Raw genomic sequence first — 24,873 nt, forward strand, 5'->3', positions numbered from 1 at the left:
ATAGTTGAGAATAGAATCCCAGAACCAGGCAGTTCTGCATTACCTTTTTATTGTAATGTTTTATTTTTCACTCTATGAAGCATATCAACCAAAATATGTACAAATGTTTCTCATTAAATTTATACAGTGGTCTTTTCTTCCCTTTTTTCCCCCTTTCCCTCCCTCCCCTCTAACCACCCCCCTCCAAAACCCATAAATATTCAGCATATACAATAAAACCATAAAACAATATTTTCACACACAGGAAAATGAACAAGAAAAATGTGTCATCCATTTATTACACACTGAATCTATTCATTTTGTCTTATCATTTTCATTGTCATTTTAGGGGATGGAGGTCGTAGGCAAGCTCTCTGTTATGTTCCATGTATGGTTCCCAAATTTGTTCAAACATTGTGACTTTATTTTTTAAATTATACTTTTTTTTTCCAATGTAATGTATTTATTCATTTTCATTTCCTGCATTGATTTAACCATAAGTTTGGCTACTTTATTCTTTCTACTTGTCTTTTGTCCAGTTTTATCCAACATTGGGTCCAAATTAAGGTTAAAATCCCCTCCTATCAATATATTTCCTTGTGTGTCTGCAATCTTCAAAAAAAATATCCTGCATAAACTTTTGATCCTCCTCGTTGGGTGCATGTATATTGAGCAAATTCCAAAATTCTGAGTATATCTGACACTTTATCATTACATACCTCCCTGCTGGATCTATTATTTCCTCCTCTATTTTGATTGGTACTAGTTAACTAGTATGTCTATATGTCTAGCTTTTGAATTATAAGATGCTATCATTACGTGTCCTACCCAGTCTGTCTTTAGTTTATGTTCTGCTTCAGTTAAATGAGTTTCCTGCACAAATGCTATAATCTATTTTTCCCTTCAATAAATTTAGTAGCCTCTTCCTTTTAATTTGGTTATGTATTCCATTAATGTTTATAGTCATATAGTTCAACATGGCCATCTTGTGTCTTGCTTGTATTTCTTTTCCACCTCTTCACCACCTCCATCCCCCTTTTCCCCATTTTCATCTTAGTTTTCTCTTATTACATTTAAGACAAAGTACCCCCGCAGTTCCCACATCCACTAATACCTTAACCCCAAAAGATCCCCCCCTCTCTGAGTTGCCCCATATCCCTTGCCGGGCAACCACAATCCCCTTTTCATTTGGATTGTGATCTTTTTTGCATCATCAACTGATTTTGCAGTGATGATTATTCCCTCTCTACCCAGCCCTCTCCAGAAAACAATTTTTAACACACTTCCTTCCTTCCTTCCCTTCTCTTTCCCTCTTTAGTCCTTTACATATACATTGTTTTTACATCTTTATATGTACTTTATTGCCGTTCTTCATTCTTGTTACATTTCTTCATCTCTTCTGTCCTGCAAATGTTCTGCAAATTCTTGCACTTTCTGGATCCGAGAACAGTCTGTTGTGCTCCCTGGGTATAAATATTTTAAGCATGGCTGGATGTCTTCAATATGAATTTGTAACCTTTTTTCCATAAAGTCAATTTTGCTGTATTAAACTCCTTCCACTTCTTTAAGAGTTCAAAACTTGTGTCTGGGTAAAAAAATATTTTTTGACCCTTGATTTCCAATGGTTTGTTATCTTCTCTAATTTTATTCTTTGCTCATTCCAGTATATTTTCTGTTGTCGTGTATCTCAAAAGTTTTACTAAGATGGATCTTGGTTTTTGATGTGTCTGTGGTTTCGGAGCTGATGCTCTGTGCCCTTTCTATTTCCATTTCTTCCTGCATTTCTGTCATTCCCAGAACCTTCAGGATCCATCCTTTTATAAATTCCTTCATGTCTCTGCCTTCTTCACCCGCCTTCAGGCCCACTATTTATTTTGTTTTGCCTGCTATAATTTTCCAACATATCAATTTTCTGAGATAACAACTCTTGTCTCTCTTTAATTTTTTTGTCACTATCTTCCAATTTTTCTCGTCATTTACTTCCATTTCTACAGCCGTTTCCTGCTCTTCCACATTCTCTACTCTTTTCCCTATTTCTGTCATTACCAGCTCTAACCTTTGCATTTTATCTTCTGTTCTTTTCATTTTCCTTTTAATTGCATTAAATTCTAATGTTAACCATTCTTTTAGTGATCTCATTTGTTCTTCAAAAAATACTTTATCTACATTCTGTTCATCAGTTTTACCTTTTATTTCTCTTTGTCCATCAGTTTTACCTTCTATTTCTCTGAAGATCTTGGTCTTCTTCCTCTGTCTGTATCTGTGTTTGTCTTCTTTGTATCTGTGTCTCTTCTGTTTTTCCTGATGAGCTCCTTTTATCTCTTTGTCAGGCCTCTTCTTGCTGGGCCTCTTGTTGCTGGTCCTCCCCTCCTGGGCTACTTGTCTGTTGTGCTTCCTGACATTGGTCTTCTTGTCTGTCTTCCCTCTGTCTATCTTCCACGTCTGTTTCATCACTTCCTCTTCTGCTGTCTTCCTTGTCCTCCAGCTGAGAGCCCTAGTGTCGGGTGTCCCTCAGCTGCTCGGTCTGTGGCAGCCTGCTCCTCTGCAGAGACCCCTCCTGCCAGTGTCCTCTTTCTCCTTTGATTGCGCTCTTTTGTTTGGCTCAGAGAGCCATTTTTGTAGTGCACCAGCTGGTGCGTCCTGTTCCTTCGTGCAGGCAAGGCCGCCTTTGTTCTCTGGTGATTTTTTTCCTTCCAGTTGTTCTTACTTTCTCCTTCTTGGAAGCCATCTTCTTTCTCTTCTCTGTATCTTTATCTTCTATTTCTTCTATTTGATTTTTGTTATGCTTTGCTTTTTCCTAACTTTTTTCCTATTTTCCTGGAGAGGGCTGATTTTCCCGACTGGCCACTTCTCCATCACATGACTCCTCCGTTCTGCATTACTTGAGGGGGTTTTTGTTTTAATCCATTAAACTGTCTGCAATGGTTCTATTGGTGGGGACTGCAGGCTAAAATCCTAATGAGTAGCTGGAAAAGCATGACTAATGTTTCTTATGATGACTTTAATTGGCCAGACCTTTGTTTGCATTTGCTGTGCCCCAATTTTCTAAATTTAAGGAACATTCTCAATCTTCCACAGATCAGGCAGCATCCGAGAAACTAGGTTAATATTTCTGGTCTGGGATCCTGGTCAGAACAGCCTTGGATCTGAAACAATGGATGTAACTTTTCAGGTTTGAGATGGATCTGACAAAGGATCTTGGACCTGAACTGTTAACACTTTTTAAATTTTTCAACAGATTCTGCCTATTCTGTTTGAGTGTTACAAGCATTTTTCAGATTTCCAGCTGCTGGAGTTTTGCTTTGATTTTTTTTTTTTTTGGAACAAAAGTACCCACTAGTTTCTTGCAATTTAGAGAATTAATACACAGAAATGGGATACAGCTATTCCTGGACATGCTTCTGGGTTCCATTCTGACTGACTACTCTTATCTCTAAATGGACGCAGGTCAGAAGTGTGTTAGCATGGAACGTAAAAGTCATAAATCAGACATTTAATTAAATTTTTCTTCATCTGAACTCGATCCCTTAGGTGTACTTGAACTTGGCTGTGGGTTGTCACAATTTTCATCTGTGGGGGGTGGAGTCACAATTTGAAGAACCTGCTTAAATTTGTTTGGATTGTTACCATTGTCATTACTATCATAGACTTCATACTTGCCGAACCCTTCTTATTTTTCCTGTGTCTTTTAAAATTGTGCCCACCATCAAATAGACCTCGTGCAATAACATTAACTTTTTTCTTCCTTCATATTAGTTGATTACCTTCATTTTCAAATCCAAATATAGCATCTTCCCTGGCTGCTTGCCAGATCCATCAGCAGGGGATGGGTTTTTCCTCTTGCTTGCCGGGTTCTTTGGGGAACTTACTGAATGGTAAGTGGAAGACTGTCACTCTCGTATGCACACAGCTGTATTTTTTTGTTTGTATGTATGGATGGTCCTAAGTCGGGGGTGAGGGGGAGGCTGTATTAAATTTTTTTTTAGAAAAAATATTTATCCTTTTACTCAGTTGTGCTCTTCTTGGTTTTTGTTGTCTGATCTGAAAAAAATTATCAGATATTTTCTTCAATGCTACTTGAAAACTGACCAGTGCTGTACTTCAGAGTAACCTAAGACCTTAAACTTTTTAAAAATAAATAAGCTTACCATTTTGCTTCTGTATAATGATGGTGGAAAGTTCTAAACATGGATAGCTCTGAGAATTAAATTTTTTAAATCTTTCATAACAAAGAAATGTGGTTTTCAAAATGTTTGCGCTGTGATTCTGCCACAAAATGAATTTCGTGGCACGTTCAGGACAAATTCTGATTCTTCAAGCAGAGGGAGGATGGGTTGGATTTTTGAGGGGAATTTGTAATGTGATCAGTAATGAGGAGATGTTATTCAAGATTTCACAAGTCTCCTTAAATATTCAACTTTTAAAGAGGCAGAACTATCTGAATGAAACTACAGTTATTGGCAGGAGACCATTGGGTGACCATTACTCTGTCTGAATGATTAGACCTAGCTACTTTCTCAGTTAAACCTAATCCACATGAAATGTGCCTGTGTACAAATGTATCTAACTATAGGATTCATCATTGTATAATCAGGAGGCAGAAGACTGCCATATAACCATTTACGGAGCGGAAACAGGCCATGTTGGCCTTTCGAGTCTGCACCAGTTTACTGATTTTGTGTGCCCTCTTCAGGCATTGGTCCCGGTAGATCTTCATTCAATAACGATGGGCGAATTCAATGCAGGTGGAATCAGTCGTAGAAATCTTTGTGAAATGTGCAGTTCAATACTTCTGGGCACATTCAATAAAAAGAGACGCAACATTATTGATTGCGTTGGGATAGAACTCAGCCGGCCCGCTCAAGCCACACCCCAGTGGTGATGCAGCTGAGCTGACTATAAAAGGAAGAGCTGCCACTGAATAAACTCAATGTCGGTGTGTATGTGTGTCTTTCTTCTCCTGCGGATTCAAGCTACGGCCTTAGGGCAATAACCTTGCTGTAGCTGTAACGAGCTCGCTACAGTGGTGACCCCAACTAGTGGATGCATTTTTAAAAAGAAAAAAAAATATTTTAATTGGACATCAGATGTCAAATATCATTTGAAGGTTATTGCCCTAAGGCTGAAAAATGCAAGATAAATTAGTAGTCCTTGAAGCAAATACAGATGGCTGGGTTAAAACAATCTAGTCAACCAGTTTTCTTCAACTCCTTGATTATGACTTGCCTGGAAGCAACCAGAAGATGGAATTTCACATTTTACATTATTAATGGAAGTGGGATCACATTTGAATTATAAATATAGTACAGGGTGTACTGTTTTTTTTCTGGATCAGTGTTTTTTTTTAATTATTATGTATAGCCTGAATGAATAAAAGTGATGTTCAAAGAGACTGGACCAGACTTGATTGGCAACCCAACAAGAACAATCTGCATCAGGTTAATGGCTTTTATCCTCTAGAGTGAGATCATTGGTATTATCAGGTTTAGAATGATATTTGAGCTGCTCTCACAAAGGTCAATTTTGTGTTTGGATTCAAACTATTTGGAGAAGATTTGGGAATGAAGCTTTGGATTTGTACAGCAGAAATGAAGTCTGCTACATGGTGGACGGAAGGAATGAGATTAGAAGAGGAGAAATTGGAACAATGCAGAATTCTTGTGGTTGTGTCATGAAAGTCCAGGTTGGGAGGGGGTAGCAATGGTTGAAGAGGCTAAGGAAGTTTAGACACTTGGTTGAGAAATTATTTAAAATTTAGTTGGCCTGGAATTTTTTCTAGATCAGTGAGTGCATTCAGAATGGTTGAAAGAGGCAGAGTTTGGATGTCCACGGCAAAGGGTTCAAATTCGGGTTAGCGGAGCCAAGGACCATAGCTGTTGGGAAGCACAAGAGGCTGCGGTTATTCTTTATGAAATGATAAACAACTACAGGTACACGATCCTTTATCCGGACATCTAAAATCCAGAAAGCTCCAAAATCCGGCAAATGGGGATCAGCAGTTGGGGGGAAGGGGGAGACAGCCTGGCGGCCAAGGGACCATGGTTGGGGGAGACTGCCGGGGAACCGGGTGACTGGAAGGGGGTGGGGGTGGATACTGCAGCACAATTCGGTTGGGCTTTCCGAAATCTGGAAAAATCTGAAATTCTGAACACACTGTCCCCCAAGGGTTCCAGATAAAGGATCTTGTACCTGATATAAGAGGACAAATTTCAATCTAGCATTCACCAACAAGCAGCACAATGGCATAGCAGTTAGCACAATGCCTTGACAGCGCTAGCGATCAGAACCGGGGTTCAAATCCCATGCTGACTGTAAGGGGACTCCAGTTTACTCCCACTTTTCAAAACTAATTGCGGGTGTAGGTTAATGGGGTGTAAATTGAGTGGCAAGGACTCGTGGGCTGAAATGGCCTGTTAGTATGCTGGATGTCTAAATTTTTTTTAATCATGTGAAGGGCTCTCTGCATTTGTGTAGGAGTTACAACCATGGTGTGACTGCCATTTGTGCTTGAATTAAGCCATTCTGGGATTTTTTTTGGCATAGTTTTATTTGGTTTATAAAGCCAGAAGAGAGGCAAATTCTCTGAAGAGAAGGCTTTTGCAGGGAGTCTGTGTCAGCCTCAAAGACTCTGCAATTATGACAAGATATGAAATAGATAGTTGCAGAACTGTTCTGGCTCCTGACAAGGTACTTTCTCTTTTTTTTTGGGGGAGGGGGGCTGTTCCTAGCAAGGGAGAATGCACAGCTTCAAAGAACTAGAAGATTGTTCACTCTCAGCAAGTCCTGGAACTATTTATTCAACACTACCTTTTGAAGTGGAGCAAAGTAGAAAAAGCAGCAGCTGTGCAGTATCTGCACAACAAGGCCTAACACACATGTTAAGCAACAATTTAGGATTGAAAAATTGAGTTAAAATGAGCTCTTATCAGACCTTTACCATTAACAGGTAAAGAAAATAACCTCCAGTCCTAAAGTAAATAGCCAGGTTTTCTACTGGTGAGATGGTAGACAGTGCTACTCATCAAAATATTTAAAATTCCTTTGTCATGTCATGATCATGTAATATTACACAAAATTACCTTCTGCTTGATGTAAGGCAAAAAGTCGCCATTACTGTTGTCACAGTGTGGGATTCTCATTTAGTTGCTAAGTTAGTGTTCCAGTCTCTGGAGCGAAATGTAAACCCACGATCTTCAAACTGGAGCTGAGCAACCTAAGGGTACAGGTATACAACTATAGTTATAAAGGTGGACAGAGTGGTGAAGAGGGTATTTGGGGAAATTGGCTGTCATTTAATATGTGGATTGGGAAATGTTGAACTTGTACAAACTGTAGGTGAGGTCATACTTGGAATATTGTGTGCAGTTTGGGTTGCTCAGTTATAGGTGGGATATTATAAAGTTGGAAAGGGTACAGATGTTTACAAAGTTGTTGCCTGAATTAGGAAAGTTCGCCTTATTGCGTATCAGGAAAAAATAGGCCTGTTTTCCTTCGAGCATAGGAGGTTGAGAGAGGATCTTGATGAGCGCTCTAAAATGAGGGGGTAAAAGTACATTCTGTCTCCTAGAATAGGAGAATCTAAGATGAGATGGCATAACTATGATGAGGGGATGGGGTTTAGAAGGGATGTGAGGAGACAGTTTTTCACGCTGAGGGTGGTGGGCATATGGAACAGATGATGGAAACAATGGTGGAGATGGCTATGCAAGCTTTCTTTAAATACTTGGATAATTATATGGATTGGTGGGGTAACAGTGTAATGCCAGCATGTGGGATTAAAGCAGGAGGGTATGTTGTTTGGCATGGACAAGCTGGGCCCGTGGGCTTGTTTCTATACTGCATCCCTCTAATCGGGAGGGAAACTCGTACCATTGTGTTGGGGTGCAGTACAGCCACTGTTTTCAACTCTGCACACAACATTGTGGGATAATTTCACCAAATGTACTGCAACAGTTCAAGATGGCTTCAATCACCTGAAAGATAAATGTTCACTTTATAGTGCTGCCTGCAACACTACCCCTCCCAAACAAAAGCACAAATTTTGTATTGTGAATTTAATAGTTTCTGGATTTTTCACTATATTGATGATCTTGGTCCTCCTTGGAGAAGTAAAGGGCTAAGGATAACATGTGGAAACTGGACTTGGAGAGTTAAATTACAGAAACTGGGAATTAGAGGGTTTTGAAGGTAAATAGTTGAAAGAAAATCCTTTGGCCTCTTAAGGGCAGCTAAAACAGGAGCCTTAACCTATGGACTACAGCTAGGCATTTACAAAGTGAAGTTGTAAAACAGTTCCACAGTTTGGAACATCTATCTGCAATAACTTAAATCTATGATTTGTATGATCTAAAGATGTGAGGAAATGAAATTGTGTAGAAATGTCAATGGGAATGACAGAATGGGAGAGACTGGATATCGCTCCTGTTGATGTACTAGATCCCCATATTACAGCAACACTCTTTTGTGCCTGTCACTCTATTGGCTCTCAAGGAAACACGACCAATGCAAGAACAAACTTTCTATCATGACTTTTATGTCAGTGCTCGGCAAAAAGTGTAAGACATTCCTTCTGATAGCCTACAGGTCACCATACCCTTGGGCAAGATTAGCCTCCCAATAAGGGTCACATGAAACCATGGTGGATGTTTTTTTTTAACAAGCAGATTCTACAAATTGGAATTTATGGTTGTAAAACTAAAAATGCTGGGCAGATAATCTGCTGATCAATGGCTAGTGTTACCAGTCCAGTATGGACACTGCAACTGAAGAAGGCAATGGGGAAACAACTTATGTATTTTCTCCTCTCTCCCCCCCCCCCCCCCCTTTAATCATGAACTCAATATTGACTACAGTCTCAGCTCAAAGGTGGAGTCTACTCCAAAGAAGCAACAACTACAATTTGGAGGGCCAGACATTGTGACGATGGAGAGACATTCGCCCAAGCCAAATGGCGAGGCACCTGAATGATGATGGTTGTCACTTTGGCAGGTAACTCAACGTAAATGCAACACATTCCTGCATCATAAAGCATTAGTATAGACGAGCAGTAAAGAGGTGGGAATGTCAAGGTAGAGCAATGTCAGAGAACTGAGCACCAGTGAATAAATAAAATTGCAGGTGTGCACAAGTCTAAAATTAGAAGCTTGAGATCTGAAGATATGAATGCACTTCTCTTAGTTCCAGAGAAAATGTGTCAAATTCAGTTTCCTGAATGTTTCACCTCAGGAAAACCATAGAAGAAATTTAGTGCAGTTTGTCTTTTGAACCCCTCCCAGCTCGGTCAGATTTCTGGCCGAGTCCGTCACGCTATCAGGCAGCAAGGCCAGATCCTAACTGGATGAAAACTGGTATTGCCTCCTTTCCAGAGAAGTCTCAACCTTTCATCAAATCCGTGTGCCATTGACACAACTGTCAATAACTCCGGAGTGCAATCTGCAGCACCATAGCTAACCCTAGTCGATTGGATCTTATCAGGTCGAACTTTTAGCCTATTATACAAGTTACACATTAATGCAATGCAATAAAACTTTTGATCAGGAACAACCTACCCCAAAGATTTATAAATAGCGATGGGCTGCAGACGGGATCAGTCCCGAACAAGCTAGTCTTCAGGGTGTTTCTCCATCGTCCCAGCATGGAGAAAAAAGATGGTGTAAGTACCTCGGGGTCCGAGCTTGACTGCCCGATTTGCTTTAACAAGTATGAACTTTTCATCCGAAAGCCCAAACTCCTGAGCTGCCAGCATTGCTTCTGCGCGATCTGCCTGAAGATCATGGTGTCTCAGCAGGACGGCTCTTGGGGGGTGGTCTGCCCGCTGTGCCGGCGCAACACGGTGGTGATAGACGCGCTGATCAGCAACCTGCCGGACCACCCGAGCCTGATGGAAGTCCTGCCCAGGAGGATGTCGACCTTCCCCGATTCCGTGCCGGAGATTGTGCTGTCGCCGGACTTGCTGGTGCAGACCCAACCCAGTACCCTCACCCTGTTCACGCATGTTAATGAAACCAACCGCTCGGCGGATGATGAGGGTGGACCTTTCAGGAATCGGGTCACTGTGTCAGCCATCCGCCGCTTTCTGATGACCATGATCTTTTTCCTGGTCCTCTTGTATGGACTTCAGTATTTCTTCAATAACCCAACTCTGATCTGGATCCTCGTTATACTGACTGTTCTGTGTTCATTGACGGGACTGGTTCTTCTGTACTTCACCTGCCAGGAGTCCAGGACCGGCGGCGAGACAAGGAGATGCTGGAACCCCCTTTCTTTATTCTAATGTCGCTGATCAAATGTGGCCACTTCTTGTCCCCACTGGAACCAAAAGCAGGTTCTGCATTTTTATTGTAACAGTAATGAAATTTTAGGTGCTATTTTTACCCGATGAAGGGCTCATTATGTATCTTTATTTTTTGCCATTAAAGGACACTTTTTGACCGGCTGAGTTTCTCCAGCTTTGTGTTTTTTTTTATTTCAACCACGGCGTCTGCAGACTTTCCTGTTTTACTTTTGTAACCTTTTTAAATTTAACTTTATAAAAAATTTAGACACACAGCACGGTAACAGGCCATCTGCCCCCCCACCCCGTACATTTTGAACGATGGGAAGAAACCGGAGCCCCACGGGGAGAATGTACATACTCCTTACAGACAGCGCAAGATTAGAACCCAGGTCCCCGATGGGACCATGGATTCAAATGACAGTAGGGGGTCAGAGGACAACCCTTCTGCCCGTGGGCGTGGGCCAACCTTCGAAGCTGTATGTGTCCCCCCCTCCACTCCCCCCCCCTCTTCTCACAATCCTGCATTTGTTTCTCCTTCAAGGAACTGTCCATATTTCAGTGAGGTAAAGGTGAAACTGATATTTGAACCGCAAGTTATTAGTTTGGTCAGATTATTAATTTTGATAATGAACCGCCCATTGTGGTTGAGAAGAAGCCTATCAATTGCCTGATGGAGAAAGAGTCCGAAGTGAAATGCAAATCAGTCGCCGCACCCATTTTCCTTTATCAGATGAACTTTGTTCAAGGCCTTTTAAATGACGAATATTGTGTTGGGATATCAGAGAATGAGGTCAGCAACTGTTACTTTAATTCTCATTTCCAAGTCAAGTTTATTGTCATCTGATGACACAGGTCCAACCCGACGAAACATGCAGGCCCACATACAGACCAACAACACATACACGGGACAAGTATTCATGTATACAAATAAATACATACATATTGTTTTGGGAAATAGGAAAACCTCAGATGGTTATTGTAAGCAGTTTTTTTGGGCATTGAGCATTATCTTTAGAAATGATCCAACAATCTGGCATACTGTGCTGGGAGACCCTAGGGCTCCACAGTGAAATGTTGCCTGTCCAAGTAAGGCAGTCCATGTAGCCGGCAGTACTGTTGCACAAAACCCTCCTCCCAGCCTTCATTGACTCCTATCAACGAACTCTTTGTTTCCTTTCCAAATGGTCTGTTTCTCTAGATTTTCCCTCTCAATCTTGTATGATATTTTTGCTGCTGTGAACTCCTTTCCCTGTTTCTCTTCTTCCTGCCATTCTGTAACCTCTTGCTTCCCCAAAGATCTTTTCCTGCTGGTTCTCACTTGATGCGATTCCCTCACCAACGTCATCCAGAAACATTACCTGGGTGCTGAGGGCAAGAAGGTCTCCCGAAGGAACTCGGGGACTGAAGGCTTCCTGATCGTTTCGGAGGTTTACGTCTGGAGTTTGGGGATGCTGAAGGCTTGAACTGGAGTCTGCATGGCTCCGGAGGTTGCGTGGCCCAAGTGGCTGTGAAAGTGTTGGAGGTGAATCTTTCTCCTATTGTTAGGATAGCTGGGCGATGTTATGGTGACTCTTTGTTTGCCTTATAGCAGACAAAAATTATGTTAATGATTTGGATTGCAGAATAAATGGTTTTGTGGCACAGTTTGCAGATGTGGAGAGGCAAGTAGTTAGGAGGAAATGGAGAGGCTGCAGAGAGATAGATGGATGAAGAGAATGGGCAAATAAGTGCCAAATAGAATACAATGTTAGAAAGTGTACAGACATTGCACTTTGGTAGAAGGAATAAAAGGGCAAAGTATTATTTGGATGGGGAGAAAATTCAGAATTCGAGGTGCAAATGGATTTGGGAGACCTCGGGCAGAATACTGTGAAGTCAACCTCCAGGTTGAGTAAGTGGCGAATAAAGCAAATGCAATGTTGGCATTTGATATGATATTGACTGGTGAGACCTCATGGAGTACAGGATACAGTTTTGGCTCCTTATTTATGAAATGATGTGCTAACATTGGAGAGGGTTCATAGAAGATCCACAAGAATGATTCCAAGAATGAAAGAATTAGCATATGAAGAATGTTTGACAGCTCTTGGACAGCACTCCTTTGAGTTCAGAAGAATGTGGTGGGAACTCATGGAAGCATTTTGAATGTTTAAAGGCCTGGATGGAGTAGCACATGTGGCATTGTTTCCCATGGTAGGGGAATCTAGGACAAGAGGGTGCAACTTCAGAATTGAAGGGCAACCATTTAAAACATGCAGAGGAATTCCTTTAGCTAGGGAGTGGCGAATCTCTGAATTTGGCAACACAGGAGGATGTGGAGGTCAGGTTGTTGGGTGTATTTAAGGCAGAGATTGATAGATAACTGAATAGTCAGGGTATCAAGCGCTATGGACAGAAGGTAGGGGAGTGGAGCTGAGTGGGAGAATGGAATGGCTGAATGAACTTGATGGACCGAATGCCCCACTTCTTCTCGATCGTATAGTCTTATAAAAGGAACCTTCAGTTTTCATGCAATTCTGCCACATCACTTCTCTCAACCTATTTAATTGTCTGGCAGCTTGACCAACACCCAGTGTTGGATGACCAGACTATCCTCAGTAAACAGTGTAAAGGCCAGTTTTTTATTTCCTTACCACACTGTTCCCTCACCTCTTACACCATCTTTTTCCATGGAAATAATCTATAATTTACCCAGCTTACAATATGTTTCTATTTTAGGGTGAGTTGGCCTTGCTGAAAGATGACTTGGTGACTCTTGGTTTGCTTTTACGTCAGGCAAAGGTTCAAGTATATCATGTATATTACATTTTTTGTATGATTACATGACAATAAAAGGAACCTTTGAAACTTTAAGTGGTAACTCTGTTTCCTGCTCCGTAAGATGCATCCTCTCCTGCTGAGTATTTCCAGCAATGTTCTGTTGTTATGTAATTTTTGTTAATGTCACACAAAGTTTTGAAAGCTTATTAAGAGTTTACAATATGTTCCAGAATACTTCAGAATCTGGAGGCAGAAAACTCCTTGAGCACATAGTCATTTTGAAATGTAAAGTCTTTCCAATAGAGCTGAGGGGTAGAGACATGGAGAGATACAGCAGAGGCAGACCCTTCAGCCACTGAATCTGTGCTTACCACCAACCATCCATTTAGATCAGTGGTTTTCAAACTTTTTCTTTGCATTCACATCTTTGGCTTGGCTTCGCGGACGAAGATTTATGGAGGGGGTAAAAAGTCCACGTCAGCTGCAGGCTCGTTTGTGGCTGACCAGTCCGATGCGGGACAGGCAGACACGATTGCAGCGGTTGCAAGGGAAAATTGGTTGGTTGGGGTTGGGTGTTGGGTTTTTCCTCCTTTGCCTTTTGTCAGTGAGGTGGGCTCTGCGGTCTTCTTCAAAGGAGGCTGCTGCCTGCCAAACTGTGAGGCGCCAAGATGCACGGTTTGAGGCGTTATCAGCCCACTGGCGGTGGTCAATGTGGCAGGCACCAAGAGATTTCTTTAGGCAGTCCTTGTACCTTTTCTTTGGTGCACCTCTGTCACGGTGGCCAGTGGAGAGCTCGCCATATAATACGATCTTGGGAAGGCGATGGTCCTCCATTCTGGAGACGTGACCCATCCAGCGCAGCTGGATCTTCAGCAGCGTGGACTCGATGCTGTCGACCTCTGCCATCTCGAGTACCTCGACGTTAGGGGTGTGAGCGCTCCAATGGATGTTGAGGATGGAGCGGAGACAACGCTGGTGGAAGCGTTCTAGGAGCCGTAGGTGGTGCCGGTAGAGGACCCATGATTCGGAGCCGAACAGGAGTGTGGGTATGACAACGGCTCTGTATACGCTTATCTTTGTGAGGTTTTTCAGTTGGTTGTTTTTCCAGACTCTTTTGTGTAGTCTTCCAAAGGCGCTATTTGCCTTGGCGAGTCTGTTGTCTATCTCATTGTCGATCCTTGCATCTGATGAAATGGTGCAGCCGAGATAGGTAAACTGGTTGACCGTTTTGAGTTTTGTGTGCCCGATGGAGATGTGGGGGGGCTGGTAGTCATGGTGGGGAGCTGGCTGATGGAGGACCTCAGTTTTCTTCAGGCTGACTTCCAGGCCAAACATTTTGGCAGTTTCCGCAAAGCAGGACGTCAAGCGCTGAAGAGCTGGCTCTGAATGGGCAACTAAAGCGGCATCACATACCACCTTAAGTAATCCCTTACTATCATAGAGTGGAAAGAAAAGTTTGGAAACTACTGATTCACACCAATCCCACTTCTCATTCTCACCGTTTTCTCATTAATGCCACCCCCAGGTTGAGACCAATTAATCTCCCAAACTACATGGCTTTGGGATGTGGAAGGAAGCCGGAGTACCATAGTCACAGGGGGAATGTGCAAACTCCATGTAGACAGCATTCAAGGTCAGTATTGAACCTCAATCTCTGAACCCATGAGGGAGCAGTTCCACTTGCTTCCCCACGTGAGTCAGTGATGAAAGGATCAGGAAACAACATGAAGGTGAACAGAATAGTTCTAAACATAAGCACTACAAGTTGCATAAGCATTTAATGTCCAATTTTAGGAACTGGATTCCAGGTCAGCTTGAGAAACTTGGAGACTGAAAATAATTAATGATGACATGAAGATTGGATTTTTAAATGCCTGTCAATAATGGGAGGAATGGAGGCCTCACCATGAGGAAGGAGATCCAAGAAGTCCGATTTCAAGTTCTGAGTGTTCTAATACAGGGCATTGTGATAGTGAGCTAGCTCTGGAACAATATAGTCAGCACATTGATTAATGAGTTACTGTGCTGAATGAATGGTTCCATTCACCCATAAATTCTTGGAGGTGACATCAGTGGCATGTGGTCTACACCCTCGTGCCTGTAGCTTTTCTCTTTCCCCATTTGCTTCAAAAGTCTGAGGATGTTAACTGTGTTTACAGTAATGAGCACATGAAAGATGAATTGTTTGCACCACAGTAAAGATCTCAGACTACACATCCTCACAAAGCAGAAAAGTGTTTCTATATTTATTATCAGTTTTAGATTCGTGGCAATAAAAACACTTTACAAAAATGTAGAATCACACTCAAAGATCATTTCAATATTTTGCCAAATTTCCTTTGCCTGGCTCAGCTCATCACTCCTTCATTTTTTAACCCTGGAGTTAATTATCTCAAGCTCATCGATCCAGCTTTCCAACATCCAAAATTCTGCTTTTCACGTCACAACTTCCACCAGTGCCTCTGCGCTCACAGAAATACATTGGCTCCTGTTTCAGCAACTCTCCTGGTTTCAGTTTCTCATAATTTCCTTCAGATATGTCATAACCCCCAGTTTCCCATATAATCTCCAGCTCTTCCAATTCTCACCTCTGATTTTACACACTCAAACATTTGTGCCTTGAGTTGCCTTTATAGTAAGCTCTGGATTTCCTTTTCTAACCTTCTTTATGTCTATCTCCTCCTTTAAGGCACCAATGAAATCACCTCTGTGGCTGAGCTTTTGCTCACTTGTTCCTGTATCCATTTTATACAGATACAAAAAACCCAAATACCAGTGAGGTCAATGAGCCCCACAGAAACCTAGGGAAAAGCCTAGGAGAGAGAAAAAAAATATATCCAAGGTAACCGAATAACTAAAGGTAAGGAATTAAAAATTTAAAAAATGACTGACCGAGCATGTCACTCACACAATGTCATATATCATTGATCCTAATCGTTTCCTTGCTGGGAAAGATTGTTTCAGTACCCTTGTTCCAAAAGCGAATAGTCATATCTGCAAACTAATATGCTTCAGATAAGGATGCCACACTCTAACAAATGTGTCATATTTCCTCCTTAAATCATACGTCATTTTCTCCAGGGGAATGGAACTCTGCATTTCCATATCCCGTCGTGTAATATTTAGTTGGGAGTCGGACTTCCATGCTATACATTTCCTGGCTACTGACAAGGTGACTTACACAAACTGGATGTGGTACATGGACAGTTTAAAATGCATGTCCATAATGTCCCCCAAAAGGTACAATTCCAGATCTTATGGAAAATTCACCTTTGTAATTTTTTTTTCAGAATGTCCGCCAGGTCCTCCAAGAAGGATCTCATCTCATCTTTGTACACAGCCAGGTTGAATGCATTAAGTTTCCAATCTCCACACCTAAAAAAACATTTCTGAGATTTCTGGTTTAGGTTTATGTAATTTTTGTGGGATGAGGTATAGTTGATGCAGGAAATTGTGTTGTACAAACCTGTACTTGGCATTAATAACAGATAACATGCTGTCCAGATACAGGTCTGACCAGCACCAAGTCCAACTCTCACCTTCCCCTTGACCTGTGTAAGCCTGGCTTTGGGCTCTTACTTTGGAATATGAAATGCAACATCGAAAGAAAATTATGCATACAGAGTGAGTGGGAAGTGGAGTTCTTGCAACTCACACAGTGTGACTTAACTTATTTCTCCTTCAAATTAGAATCTCCATGTCACTACACGTGAGCAGGGTCATAGATGGTCCCAATTTGTCCCTCAAAAACGATAGAAGAACATTCTATTAAACAAATATTTATTCCTCAATTGCTTGAATGACATGAGCTGCCCTCACTTGTAACATTCCTCGATACACCTGATCCCTTTCCGGCACCAGGTGTCCAGGATCTTATTGTTCAGAGTCATGGGTATTAAGTTCTTGTGGATCATGGGCATTTTGGGAGATATCCCCACCTTCAATCGAATACATTGATTTATTCTATGCCATATTTCTGTGTCTGAATTGTCTTTGAGATTAATTTAGTCTCCCATTTATATATGAACTCTCCTGCTATCTTTCCACCTTCTGCATGTAGTCCAATTTGTGCCCAGGAGGGGCGGTCCCCTTTCTCAAAAAGTGAGGCGATAAACCTCGTCTGGGACACCCAGTAATATTTTTTTAAAATCTGGCAATTTTAAAACCCCCATTTTGGCCTGATTGAAAGTCATTTGTAAGATTTGGGAAAAATTACTCAATTACTGTTCTATGAGTGGATTGGAGTTTGAGAACACAAGGACTTTATTACCAAAAGGAATAATAACATAATTGTTATAACAATTACAGCATGGAAACAGGCCATTAGGCCCTTCTAGTCCGCACCGAACCAAACACTCCTCTCTAGTCCCACCTACCTGCACAATGACCATAACCCTCCACCTTCTTCTCATTCATATACCTGTCCAGCTTTTTCTTAAATAATAAAATTGACTCTGCCGCCACTATTTCTCCCGGAAGCTCATTCCACACCGCTACCACTCTCTGAATAAAGAAGTTCCCCCTCATGTTACCTCTAAACCTCTGCCCCTTAACTCTTAACTCATGTCCTCTTGTTTCAATCTCTCCTACTCTTAACGGAAATAGTCTATCCACATCCACTCTGTCTATCCCTTTCATAATCTTAAATACCTCTATCAAATCCCCTCTCAACCTTCTACGCTCCAAAGAATAAAGACCTAATCTGCCCAATCTCTCCGTGTACTCTAGATGCTTAAACCCAGGTAACATTCTGGTAAATCTTCTCTGCACTCTCTCCACTCTGTTTATATCCTTCCTATAATTAGGCGACCAGAACCGCACACAGAACTCTAAATTAGGCCGCACCAACACCTTATACAATCTCAACATAATGGTGGAATCAGAAGAGGAATGACTTGGGTTGAGTGATATATTTCATATATCGTCACTTGATGGCGCTCTTTACCAATCACTAAATAAGCCACAGGGTTGTAATTGTTCCTCCTTCAGTGGAATGCACACTTTTCACCACCTTTGTGTCAATTGTACACAAAATAGAAAAGGCAGTACTCTCACTGAACAGTGATGTCCTCAAATCCAGATCGACTACTCACACCATCTCAGCTCACACATCTAAAATGGCATTTCCTGCTATAACTGATACAGGAATCTCCTCCAAGAGAAGCCGAGAAAATTAATTTACTAACTAAAAGAATTGCTCAAAGATTCAACCCAAATTCACTTTAAAAAAAGTAATTACTTACATTTGAACAAATACTTTTTAACAGAGGCTGGTTGGATGGTATTTTGTTTTCAATCCATTCTTTAGATTGAATAAGAGCAGATATACAATTATCACTAAAGGCTTGGTTTGGATTTATAGGTCTTATAGATAATAGACAATAGGAGCTAGAGTAGGCCCTTCGGCCCGTCGAGCCAGCACCGCCATTTTACAGATCATGGCTGATCACTACTATCAGTACGCCTTTCCAGCCTTATCCCCATAACCCTTAACTTCTTTGCCCACTAGAGTCTTATCTAACTCTCTTGTTGTAATATTGCAAATAATGGGAGAGCGATTGGCTGCAGAGTAAACTGCTGAGAGGCTCTGAAGATCAATGTTGGGTCGAAAGCAGCATGTCCCTGCAGTCACTGGGTAGAAGCCTAATGCTGGAAATAGCTTGTGTTATGGGGCAGGAAGCAGAACATGGAACCAGTGCAGATAAAGTGAAGACACAGGGGTCATGGCTTATTAATAACATAAAAGTGCAGTCCAAGTAAACATGATTCACTATAACCTCACATTAAATACAGTGCTATGATTTTACTGCAATTTGTATTCTGGTTGCTGATGTTAAATTTTGTAATCTGCAAGGTATTTTAATTAATGTTGTTATGAATGTATACGAATTGTCCACCCTTATACAGACACTGCCTGGATCCCTCCAATTGTCAATCAACTGTAGTTCCATAATTTCTATGGAGGCTCCTGTGTGGTTGGTAGAAGATTGCCTGGCTCTCCTCCTGCTGGAGTTAAACCAGAAAGTCTTCAGGTGCTGGGGTCAAGTACAATGTGAGAAACGATAATAATATTTATTGCTTTGATTGTAGAAACTCAACATCCATAGGAAGTAGAGGATAACTAACTTCCCAGGCCTGGAAAAATATCAGACAGATGCTTGAATAAAAAGGTGGGGAAGGGGTAAGGGGGCAGAAACAAAGTAGGGAGGGATAGGAGGAGGAGGAGGTGGGAGAAGCGATGGGGAGAGCGTACCTTTCTGATAGAAGTGAGTGGGGAGTTGGAGGAAAAGAGACAGAAGGAGAGGGGGTTAACAAGGGAGGGGATTAACAGAGGGTTGGAGAAGTTGCTGTTAATGCCATCTGGTTTAGGAATGCCTAGATGGAATACATGGTGCTGTTCCTCCAATCTGTGGGTAACCTCAGTTTGGCAATGCATGGAGCTATGGGAATGGTGAATTTCCTACTGCTGAACTCTGCCCCTCATGTGCCTGGGCTGGGTTTTGTTTCTCCTATTGTTCAACTCCACTTAACTCACTCATCCTCCTGCCTCTGGATTCTATCCTTCGTTATAGGGTACACTCTGCCTCTGGACCATGCTCTTGTTAACAGAACAGGGCACAAGGCATCACTGCCCACTTCCACCCTCTGATTGCTGGATCAAACTGTGATCTTGGGGCAGAAAGAATTATATGAGGAGAATTATCAGTTGTTAAGTCACACTGTGTGAGTTGCAAGAACTCCACTTCCCACTCACTCTGTATGCTTTCCTTTTTCACACACCACATTAAAGTATGCAACTCACTGGATTTTAAACCCTTCATCACCTACAAATACAAAGTCTGCTTTTAATCAGTTCAATTTATTTTCCATCAAATCGATAGAAGACCTTTCCCATACTGATGAGGTGAAAATTATGTGTTTCTCTCAGTGGGAATGCTCTTAACCAGTGCTCTGAATAAGGCAGCAATTATTAACTACCATGGAACCATTGCACACTGTAAGGAAATGGCAGTAAATGCATAGTGCATTTTGCAGTACAACTAAGTTTATATTGAAGGAGCAACAGTCTTGCCAAGAGGTTTGTTTAGCTGATCTCTAAGTTGCCGAGTGGTGGATTAATGATTTACTGCGCTTCGTTTCAGTCTAATGCTCAGCTCTAGCACGGTGGAATATCCACAGGCAATTCCTCAAATATCCACCTCTATCCAACGCCAGACGCTTGACTGTTTGCAAGGCACAATCTTATCCAAAGTGTCCACCACAGACTCAATCTCAGTGCAGACTGGTAGCAGGCAAGGTTGCTTCATGAGCCCAACAATTGTATTTTTTCTTGCTGCCATACTCCAACCCACTTAAAACGGAGAACATTATAGCCCTTCAGCCAACCTATGTAAACCTATCCCTCAACAATCTAAATCTTTCGTACCTCACACCCAAAACCCTCCATTTTTCTTACATCCATGTGCCTTTTGGAAGTCCCTATTGTACCAGCCCCCACCACCATCCCCGACAATGCATTCCGGGAACACCCCACACTCTGACCTCTCTCCTCCACTGATCTGAAACAGATGTCTCTCTTGTCTCAGGAAAAAGGTGCTGACTGTTCATCCTCTCTGACCCTCTCATAATTTTGTATACCTCTATGAAGTCATCCTTCTCTGCTCCAAAAGCAAAAAAATCCAAGCTCTGTTAACCTTCCTTCATGAAACATTTTCTTCAATCCAGCAAATATCCTGATAAATCAGGATTTCCTGACAAAGGCCTCAGACCTTTTGCAGTAGGTTACCTCTTACTTTGGATGGTTTGCATTAAAGTTAACAATGAGACCGATTAGAGCAATCAATCTTGGAATGAAAACCCTCTAAATAGATTAAGAAAACTGGATTACGAATAAATTAATACCTTGTTTCAAGACTATGTTGTAGCTCAGTTTATTAAGACATTACAATCTTTAATTTTTGTGGTGATATGTTTCCTCCATTGTATATAGTTATTGTTGACTGCTGTATATATGGAGCTGGCCCGCCCACTGATGACTCATACTCCTCCCCCCCCCCCCCCCCCCCCCCCGTGGTCTTGGGCCATAAAGGTCGAGCCACCTCTCCCTTCCCTCCATTCCTATACCTGGATCCGGGCCAGCAAGGTTCTTCTGTACATTAAAGCCTATCGTTCCCTCAGCCTAGTCTTGGTGGTTACTGGCAGTACACTACAATTTTTAAAATTAAATTAAATTTGGAGATACAGCACAGCAACAGGCCTATTCCGCCCAAATACAAAAGTTAACCTACTAACCTAGTACGTGTTTGAAGGGTGGGAGGAAACTAGGCACCTTGAGAAAACCCACAAGGTCAAGGGGAGACCAAAGAAACCCTTCCCAAACGGCGCAGGATTCAAACCCAGTCACTGCTGCCGCAACAATGTTGCGCTAATCACTGTTAACTGCTGCTTAATTAAATTAGGCATCAATTTTATTAAAGTTTATGAATTAATAATTTATTTAAACTGAATTAGATCTTGATGGTTTAATCTTCATCTAAACTATTCACTCAGGTTTCTGGTTCAGCTAATAATATGAGATTTAGGAAAGCATTTTTGGCAGAAAGAGCATTTTGTAACATCTGATCGCATTTTGGGAAATGGGCTGACCTGACCTCAACATGGTTAAATCCAATTAGGGTTACTTGTCTCCAGGAAGTTAATGTGTTGATTGTTAATGACACTGAAAATAATTTTTTGTGTTTGGTAGAGAACACATGCACAAGTTTAATGAATCCGAATTCAGTCTTCTGAAATGTATTGGTGCTAAGGCCTGCCAGGACTTGCCCTCTTTCCTATTAGAATGTCTCAGATAATCTATTTGTTAATTTATCTTATTGTTATCAGAATAATAAGTGAAAAAAATTTTTTTTTTCCAGATAGCCTTAATCATTCTTCTTATTCATTGTCCCACCTGTTCTATAAAAGTATGCTGTTGGTTCCCTCCATCAATTACCGAAGCATTAAACTATAACCTCGCTCTCCTTCTCCCAAACATTCTTCTGTTATCTCTTTTATGGTAAAAAAAATTATTTATCGCATCAACGTGGCAGGTGTTCTGCTGAAGTCTGGGAGAAGTCCAAGTTCAATAGATTGTGCATCTATTCCCAGGGGGTGGAGGTGACTGTGACTTTCTCACGTATTGTAATAAAGTGATTCCAACAAACAAATCTCAATTTCTAAATAACAGCGGCTGAAGCAGTATTATAACGTCAGTTCTGCAGATGAAAATAAAAGAAACCCACAAGCATTGAAAAACTATAAAAAGAAAATACTGGAAAAACAGCTGGTCAGGTAGCATCTATGGAAAATGAAGCAAAGTTGATGTTTCAGATCAGAAACCAAGTTTGACATGTTACAGCTTTAATTGAGAATGTCTTGACGGGAGCTAAAATGATGTCGAGATTTTTTTTTGGTGAAATCCAAAGCTGAACCATTATTTTGTAAATGTAAATAATAAATAATTCTTTGCAGATATTCAATTCCACACTGGACAACAAATATTTTCAAAATGTTTGTTTCCTGAAAAAAAAATTGGGAATTATGATGGACAACTTCAAGCTGAGCACAAAAGATAATTTCAGATTTGCACAAGTTGGCGAAAACATTATATTAATTTTAATTAAATTTAACACCTTTAATCGCAAAAACGATGCTGAGCAAAGCTCTCAGGTTGACTGCACATGTGGCACATCAAATGTGAGAAGCTCAGGCTTTGTCTTGGTCACTGATTTTACAACCAAAGTAGAGCTCATAGGCTTTCTTAACAAGTGCAGTCATGCTGCGTCTTTGAGCCTTAAGTGGATTCTCGCTACAAATGTAACAGAATGTATCGCAGCTGTTGCAACACTGATGAGACATTTAAATGATAATAAGAAGATAATAAATGCTATTGTTCAGTACATTCATTATGCTATTGCCCAAAGAATATGTGCATCAACCTGTGTTCAATCTCTATCAATGTAATGCACAGTATCTATGTTCATGAGCTGCTTTTATAGCCTATCATGCCCAGGCCAAGACAACATTTTCATAGCACCTGCAATGCTTGGACGGACCAAAAAACAACTGGCTTTGTGGGTGATATACTAGCAGACTTAAAATATGACAGGAAATCACAAAAATAAGTTATATCTAAGAGGCAGTGTCCTTAGAAAGCAGACTCTACCCTCAAGGAACCCCGCCACCTATGCTCTCTTTACTCTGCTACCATCCTGGAAAAGGTAGAGGAGCCAGAAAACTAGCTCTTAGCGACACAAGGACAACTTCTTTCCCTCTTCCCTCAGCTTCCTGAATGAACAATGAACTACAGACACTGTCTCATTTTGTCTTTTTCTTGCACGACTTTTGAAATGTGGTTCATCGAAATGTTTGCACTGTGACGCTGCCACAAAACAACACATTTTGTGACATGTTCATGATAATAAATTCTGTTTCTGAATTACCTGGCGATCAAATTCTAAATAGAGCAAACGACAGAGAAGGAGTTTCTTCACATTAGGGTTAGGGTCAGGAAAGCCCAACATCAGCAGCAAACGTTACAGTCAAATGCGGGATCTTAACATCGTAACTATTTAAAATGAACCTTGCATTTCCGTAAAGTGTCTTGCGAGGGACATCAGGCGGCGGGAGGGAAAAGGCGCTGCACAAATGCACGTCCTTCCCGGCACACAGCTTCGCGCTCGACCCGGCGGCGCGCGCACACTCCCGACCGCCTCTCGCGAGCGACGCGGCGGACGCCTGCAGCAGGTACGTGGGGCTGGGCTGTTAGCCCGCCCGGCCGTGACCGTGACCGAGCACCGGGGCTCCGGCCCAAGCCGGGGGAAAGCTCCTCTCGACTTCCGCCAAGCGGGAGCGGTTTCACCCTGGGTGGGAGCAAAACTGGCGACAAACTTCCAGTCTCCGGTATAACTGGCGCAGAGAGAGAGAGAGGCCATTCAGCCCGTCACGATAATGCCTGGAGCAGTCCCTTCGCTGCATTCCCTCAGAGGCCTTTTAGTTTCTTGCCTTCTATTTGGACGAAGTGGTAATTGAGAAAGCACTTCTTTTCCACTGAGAAGAAAACACCACGTGGAAGAAACGCACTTCGTGACAGGTCAGGGCCAGATCTGGGTTCCTCTGACTAGGGATCTCTTAGAACTGTGGTTTTCAAACTTTTTCTTCCCACTCACACAGTAATCCTTATGCCATAGGTGCTCTGTGATTAGTAAGGGATTGCTTAAGGTGGAAAGAAAAAGTTTGAAGTGTTAGAACAACCACATTTACTTACACAGGAAGCTATCCTCAATAATGTAAATATCCAATGTAAGACTTCTCTCCTTGCAAATATAATAATTACCCTTATCTCGGTAAATAATGCCCAGGCCCTTGATAAACCTTATTTGCTGAACTAGAATGTTCCCTGAACATTAATACCCAATTAAATGAAACATGAAAGTCTGCTGATGCCGTGCTTGTAGTCAAAACACAGAAATGCTGAAGGGACTCAGCAGGTCATGCAGAGCCCAGAGGAGGTTGTATTTGTACTGACAACAACCACACCAGCAGTGCGAGTATAAGACAGCTTTAATAAACTAATATGTACACTAAGAGGTCTTGTCTCTCTGCAAGACAAACCTGGAAAGATAGACTGTAGCTCTGGACTGCTTTATAGACAAGGTCACCGGGATGACCCCTAGTGACCTAATGGTGTAATTACATATCACCACAATATTACTGACGTTTTGGGCCTGTGAGCCCTTTCTGAGCTTGAGGAAAAGATACGGGAGGGGAGGGGGGGAGTGTTCCAGCAGAAATCAGAGGTTGATGTTAATGCCATCCCA

The 24,873-nt window shown here is 41.7% G+C and overlaps 2 protein-coding genes and 1 long non-coding RNA gene across 12 annotated transcripts in view; 2 read left to right on the top strand and 1 right to left on the bottom strand.

The window, feature by feature from the left end:
* Window positions 1-260: 260 nt before the first annotated feature.
* LOC138754491 (uncharacterized) lies at window positions 261-23,878 on the bottom strand. 2 transcript variants are annotated; one of them, XR_011351793.1, is made up of 3 exons: window positions 23,637-23,878; window positions 7,059-7,192; window positions 261-4,020 (listed from the first exon to the last, which is right to left on the bottom strand). It is a non-coding gene; the product is annotated as an uncharacterized lncRNA (long non-coding RNA). The 2 variants fall into 2 exon arrangements; XR_011351792.1 differs by lacking the exon at window positions 23,637-23,878 and adding an exon at window positions 9,528-10,272.
* On the top strand, window positions 7,065-10,410 carry LOC138754490 (E3 ubiquitin-protein ligase RNF186-like). Of its 2 annotated transcripts, none has more exons than XM_069918825.1 (2): window positions 7,065-7,204; window positions 8,832-10,410. In XM_069918825.1, the coding sequence occupies exon 2, from the start codon at window positions 9,614-9,616 to the stop codon at window positions 10,250-10,252; it is 639 nt and encodes a 212-aa protein (XP_069774926.1). In that variant the 5' UTR covers window positions 7,065-7,204; window positions 8,832-9,613; the 3' UTR covers window positions 10,253-10,410. The 2 variants fall into 2 exon arrangements, with proteins under 2 accessions (XP_069774926.1, XP_069774927.1); XM_069918826.1 differs by having other exon boundaries at window positions 7,065-7,198.
* Window positions 23,667-24,873, top strand: part of tmco4 (transmembrane and coiled-coil domains 4) — a 93,165-nt gene continuing 91,958 nt past the window's right edge. For 6 of the 8 annotated variants that reach the window (XM_069918798.1, XM_069918800.1, XM_069918802.1 and 3 more), the window contains exon 1: window positions 23,667-23,800. The gene's annotated coding sequence lies outside the window, so the exon portion shown is untranslated. Of the gene's footprint in view, window positions 23,801-23,823; window positions 24,147-24,873 lie in introns of those variants that run through there. The other 2 variants (XM_069918804.1, XM_069918803.1) reach the window with 1 other exon arrangement.

The sequence above is a fragment of the Narcine bancroftii genome, chromosome 2, assembly GCF_036971445.1.
Source record: "Narcine bancroftii isolate sNarBan1 chromosome 2, sNarBan1.hap1, whole genome shotgun sequence".
NCBI classification, from domain to species: Eukaryota; Metazoa; Chordata; class Chondrichthyes; order Torpediniformes; family Narcinidae; genus Narcine; species Narcine bancroftii.

Bases quoted from the DNA above. Each gene is read 5' to 3' on its own strand.
- LOC138754490 (XM_069918825.1), top strand. From the start codon at position 9,614: ATGGAGAAAAAAGATGGTGTAAGTACCTCGGGGTCCGAGCTTGACTGC.